We start from the raw sequence: 6,119 nt of genomic DNA, 5'->3' as shown, positions 1-6,119 counted from the left end.
TGTCTTGTGCAATAGGTCTTTGTTCGCATCAGAGGGATCATTGCTAAGCGAACGTTGGGCCAGTTGTAGGTTGGCGCTACCTAGTTTGTATTTAGTTAGAGCTGATCTTTTGTGGGAGATCACATAGGCGATTGTCTTACCTCTAAGGAAAGATTTTGCAATGTCCCAGAAGAGATTGGGATTATCTCTGTGAAGGGCATTAGTGGCAGTGTATTCTTCCCATGCCTGGGTGGTATATGCTTTAAAGTCTGCGTTTCGGTAGAGGAAGGCTGGAAAGCGCCAGGTGGAGTGACTGGATGTGGAGTCAGTGTAGTTTAATGTGACAAATACAGGGGCATGGTCATATATGGCTATTATATCGATGTCCGTTGCAGTTATGGAGGGGACGACATTATCAGTACAGAAAATGTAGTCAATCCTGGTGAGGACATTGTGAGGGTTGGAGTAAAAGGTGTATTCCCTGTCGACAGGGTGAAAGAGTCTCCAGGTATCTAATAGTTGCAGAGAGTCCATAGTAGAGCTAAGAGGTGTGGGAGTTGCGTAATCCGGGTTGCCAGTGGACCATTTGGGGGGGGGGGGGGCAGTCGTCGGTATTGTAAAAAATGCAATTGAAATCGCCGCCCACTATATGGGGGAGATGTGGATGTTGTAAGAATGTTGGGGGCATACACGTTAGAAATGAGGAGGTCCCTGTTATAGATACGAATGTGAGATGAAACAAATCGACCCGAGTTGTCAGTTTCTGTCGAGAGTATTTCACAGGGGAGATTTTTGTTGATCGGGATCAGGACCCCTGCTTTCTGCCCCACAGCGTCTGAACCAACGACCGTCCCCACCCAAAATGTTTTCAAACTGTGAAAGTCGGACGATGTCAGATGGGATTCTTGCAAAAGGGCTATATTGGTTTTCAACCACTTGAGATGGCGGAAGATCTTAGTGCGTTTAATAGGGGATCTTAACCCCTTGATGTTCCACAAGACTATTTTCATATATAGTTAAGTCGGGGAGAGGTCTGGGCCGAGTATGTAGGATGACATAGAGGAGTGACAAGCATGTCAGATATGGTAGTGAGCTTTACATAAGGGGAGATAAATTAAGCAAAAAGTGCATCTGTTGAATGAAGTGGGGCAAAAGAATGTAGGTATGGTAAGGAGAAGTTCAAGGATGAGGGAAAAGAAATAATAACAACATAACCACAGAGAAAATACAACAGCCAGTGGACTTCTCTTTTTTCCGCATGACAAACACCATGGACCAGCTCCAGTGCAACCATGAGCCCAAACCAAATGTGAGTTAACCCCATGCTGAGCTGTGGAAACACTTAGTGGGGAAAGCGGCCCATACTGACAGTCTGGTGATACCAGGAACAAGGAGAAGGATACATACTAATATTAAATGTAACAAACCTGAGAGTTGGAACCAAGAACATCATGGCATAACAGATGACATCACCTGGTTGTTGAAAAGTCTCAGCTTTTGAAGCCAACAGTGGCTGTCAGGGTTCTGAAAAAGTAAACAGTGCATTAATTGCAGTACACAGAGTTTTAGCATTGGTTTTGCCGGGAAGTTGGGCCTGAGAATCTCAAACGATTGGGGGAGTCCTTGGGCGGACTGCGTTGATCCAATGATCGGGCAAGTGGTGGAGCTCGGGAAGATGGAGTGTTGGAATGATCGGGAGTGATGGAGCGCAGGTAGGTTTTAGCTGCGGAGGGTTTCTGGAAGGTGAGTTGTTCACCATTGGGGGCTTTAAGATGAAGGATTGCTGGGAATGCCAGGGTGAACTTCATGTGGTGGTGGTATAGCTTGGAGCAGATGTGCTGAAAAGCTTTTTGCTTCTCAGAGACTTCGCTGGAGTAGTCAAAAATCAAAAATTTAACGCCATCCACCGTGATGGGGGTAGATTGCCTATATTTCTGTAAAATAACATTCTTGTCAGCATAGTTAAGGAATTTGGCAATAATGGGACGTGGCATGGTCCGTTCAGAGGAGGGGGAGCCCAGGCGGTGAGCACGCTCCACAGTGCAGGGGCTGGCGAGACCCAGGGCCTCCGGTATGCGCGTGGAGCAGAAGTGCACGATATCTGGGGACTGCAGCGATTCAGGTACACCACCAAATCGCAGGACCTGGACCTATTCTCCAGGTCTTCAAGCTTTTGCAGTATGTACTGGTTAGTTTTATCTTGTCTTTGTTCAGTGGCTTGAGCTTGATAGAGCTCATCCTCTATGCGAGAGATCCTATTTTCAGCCTCATTTAAGCGGGATACATGGTCCCCGAGCTCCTTCTTTATTAGCTGCATTGCAGCATTAATCGCTTTTTCCACAGTGTCTGTGATAGTGGGAGTCAGAATAGCAGTCACTGCTTTGGCAATGTTCTGCGTATTATTGTCCCCTTGTGGCAGGGAAGCGGGGGAGGGTCCGCCACTCACCTCCATTGCTGGTGTACTGCCGAAAGTTTCAACTTGCCGAAAACTCCAACCACCCTCGTCACTTCCGCCGCAAGTCAATGCAATGCCCTGGCCGCGAGTCACTCGCGGCGGAAGTGACGAGGGTGGTTGGAGTTTTTGGCAAGTTGAAACTTTCGGTAGTACACCGGCATATCCGCTGCAGCATGGTACAAGGCCTCATCCCAATCTCAATTTGCTGGGTGGGCGGGAGTGATCGCGCACCGCCTTTCTCCACAAAACGCTCCATGGTTGCGGGGGAGACTGCTGAGAACGTTCGGGACCGTGGTGGGTGGCTGGGGAGGCTTTATATGCTGTTTTGTGTGGCTCGGTGCCGGAGCTGCAGCAAGGAGCTACCCCGTCATTCCGAGCCGGAACCGGAAGTTGTACAATGTATTAATAATAAATGCAGAGCTGAACTGATTGTCATACCACCAACGATCTGTCACCTGCAATTCCTAAGATGCTCTTTTGGATTGAGATTTTAGTATTTCGGAGGTCAAAAAATAAGTACTGTGGGGGATAGCTCCAGACTTTAGGTGTTTATTGAAGCCTGAGCTTCTTTCTTTAATTTGTGCCCCGCCTAATCCATGAAAAAAATCACTGGGAGATTCTGTGCTTTGAATCTATTGGATCACCATGAAAGCCTGAGAACTAGGACAACAGAGGTCAGCAATAGAGGGTTTTCTTTAAAATGTTATATTGCTATCTATGAGCAAATATTTACTGCAGTATTTCATTTTCTAAAAATAACATATTAATAAATGTATCTTATTTTTTTAAATCAAGGTCACAAATATAAATCCAAAGAGATCTTGGTTATTCTCAATGGAATCTTTAAACTGCAAAGAAATACAGAGCATACTGTATAAATGCTTGGGTGAAAAAGGGTTTCTTATTTGAACAACTCTGCTTATCCATTGATACACTTTAAATGTACAATAGATGTATACAATACATATTATTTTCTCTCTATTTTTTCTTTTTTTTCTATTTGTTTTCCATTTATGAATTCATTTGTGTTTGCCTTTTTAAATCTTAAATTGAAACACTGCCTGAAAAAACTCCTATGAAAACAATTAATGTGATATTTAACTTTTAACTACATTTACATTTTTTTATTGCAGTGTTCTGTTATGATTTTAAAAAAAAATCTGAATTGTGTTTTTGCTGGTTTATTTGTATTTAATTATTATTTTTTTTTTTTTACATATGGATTTCCATCAGCTATCATTAGTGAATAGAGTAAGTACATTTGTTTTTAAATTCTGGGATACATTAATAAAGCTATGATGCTCTTATTCATTAAAATTATAATTATTATGACAAATATTAATTTCTATAGCTTAGTGTACTGATTCCATAGCTTAAGGCACTGAGCCAGAGGCTGATTTACTAAAAGAGTAATTTACTAAAAGTTAAAAGAATAGAAACTGTCCACTTAGCAAGGGAAATATTCACTGAGCTCAGGAAATAAGATGAAGCCGTGTTAATTTCAATCAACCAAATATGTGCAAATAAAAATCCTTTTTTTTTTTTTTTTTAATTTCTCTTAAACTTGATTGGGCATTGACAGTAAACACAACTTCATCATCTTATTTGCTTTCATTGGTTTCTCAAAGTGAACATACAATTTATGTTTTTATTTATTTATTTATTTTTGCTAAAATAAATACTGTACATGTTATATTATTAATTTATTTTCTTATGTCACACAGACCACACATGAAAGTCATGTCATCACATTCTTTTTCATGGGATCTAAGAGCATGGATGTATATAATCTGTTGCTCTTCACCTTCATCCTAATTCTATACATTGTGACAATATGTGGAAATCTTTTGATCATCATACTGGTATATTACAGCAAGACCCTCCATTCTCCCATGTACTTCTTCCTCTCCCAACTCTCTATATCTGACATTATGCTGACCACAGATATTGCTCCTAACATGTTAAATATTCTTCTACATGAGTGGACCTCCATGTCCTTTTCTGGTTGCATTACTCAGTATTTTGCCTTTAGTTCAATAGAAGCATTTGAATGTTACCTTCTGACAATAATGTCCTATGACCGCTATCTAGCCATCTGCTCTCCTCTACATTATACCTCCATTATGAAACCAACACTTTGTATTCAATTAGTTCTTGCATCCTGGTTGTTGAGTTGTTCTATTGCATTCATTTTTATACTTGGCATAAGTCAACTAGAATTCTGTGGACCGAATGTTATTGACCATTTCTATTGTGATTTAAATCCTGTTCTGGAACTTTCTTGTTCAGATACATCCAAAGTTCAAATAGAAGCCACCTTGTTGTGCTTACCTGTGATAGTATTACCCTTCCTTCTGATAGCAGTTTCATACACTTATATTGTAGTAACTCTGTTAAAGATACCTTCCTTTTCTGGAAGATTGAAATCCTTTTCCACTTGTAGTTCCCATCTCACTGTTGTGTTTATATTTTATGGAACCCTACTTTCCACATATATGATTCCAAAGGAAGGACAATCACAAACCACCAATAAGTTAATATCATTGTTATACACTGTTTTTACCCCCTTTGTAAATCCTTTCATATACTGCTTGAGGAATAAAGATATCAAAGAAATTGTAAACAATTTCTTACATTAAAAAAAAAAAAAGATAACTATTTAAAACCTTTAAAAAAAATCCACTCCTAGTTCTCAGACCCTGCTGTCAAAAGGTAATTTTAATACAAAGTAATATGGTAATAAAGCAATTTTAAAACATTATATATCTTTTTTTTTTTTATAGATCCCAAAGTAGCTTAGAAACACTGGCATCCCAAAATATATATTCTACCATAAGGCAGCAGCAACCATTCTTTGGTTCCTCCAATTATTCTTATGAAACTGGAAGAGTTTTATTTTCTATTCATACTTCTGCTTCAGTGATGGGCCTCCTACATAACCACTTAAAGGAGATGTATGGGATTCAATGTTTTTTCCCCTTTATACTTACCTAGGTGGATGCAGCATGCTCTGAAGCTGCGTCTGTTCCCCGGTGCCTCTGCACTGAGAACTGAGCGATCAAACACCGCTGATCGCTCGGTTCTGACAGCTCCCCAAGCAGAGAGCTGCTGACTGACTCTCTGTTCTGTCTCCTCCTTGCTCATTGGAGCACTGAGCTGTGGAGGGCCAGGGGTTAGCCGGCTCAGGCTCTCAGGGGCTCGCTGACAAGCTGAGCCAGGAGGTCGGTCCAGTTCGCCAGTTCCTGGCGAGTCCTGACTCCATGGTCGTGATGATGCGGTGCCTGGACTGACATCTGTGACATCAGCAGAGAGGAGACTGAAGTCTGCTCTCTGCTGTAAATGGGTCACAGGAGTGCAAAAGGAACTGCACTTCTGTGATCCATAGGAGATGTACAGCCAATCAAGCTTGGCTGTACATCTCCTACAACCACTTGCCGACCAGCCGCTGTTGTCTTACTACGGCAGGTCAGCTCTATTATGCAAAATGGCGTACATGTACATCGCTTCCTGTAGCAGTTAGTGTGGGTGCACATGCACCTCCAGAGGCACGAACATGCACTGATTGGCTAGAGGGGGAGCCAATGAGTGGGTCTGGTGGCTGTGATGTCCGGTGGGCACCCACGATCGCTCCCCATGCAGACAGAACGGCGGTCTGCTGATGTAGACATGGCAGACCGCTGTTTTG

The 6,119-nt window shown here is 41.9% G+C and overlaps 1 protein-coding gene across 1 annotated transcript; it reads left to right on the top strand.

The window, feature by feature from the left end:
• Positions 1–4,209: 4,209 nt before the first annotated feature.
• On the top strand, positions 4,210–5,073 carry LOC309554760 (olfactory receptor 6N1-like; the record flags this gene model as incomplete). The annotated part of the gene is made up of 1 exon (XM_082256461.1): positions 4,210–5,073. One exon carries the CDS (start codon positions 4,210–4,212, stop codon positions 5,071–5,073), a length of 864 nt encoding a protein of 287 aa, XP_082112587.1.
• Between the last annotated feature and the right edge of the window lie 1,046 nt (positions 5,074–6,119).

Source organism: Pelophylax lessonae, assembly GCF_965119305.1.
Source record: "Pelophylax lessonae genome assembly, chromosome: 4".
Lineage (NCBI taxonomy): Eukaryota > Metazoa > Chordata > Amphibia > Anura > Ranidae > Pelophylax > Pelophylax lessonae.
This window is presented reverse-complemented; position numbering and strand designations above follow the sequence as displayed.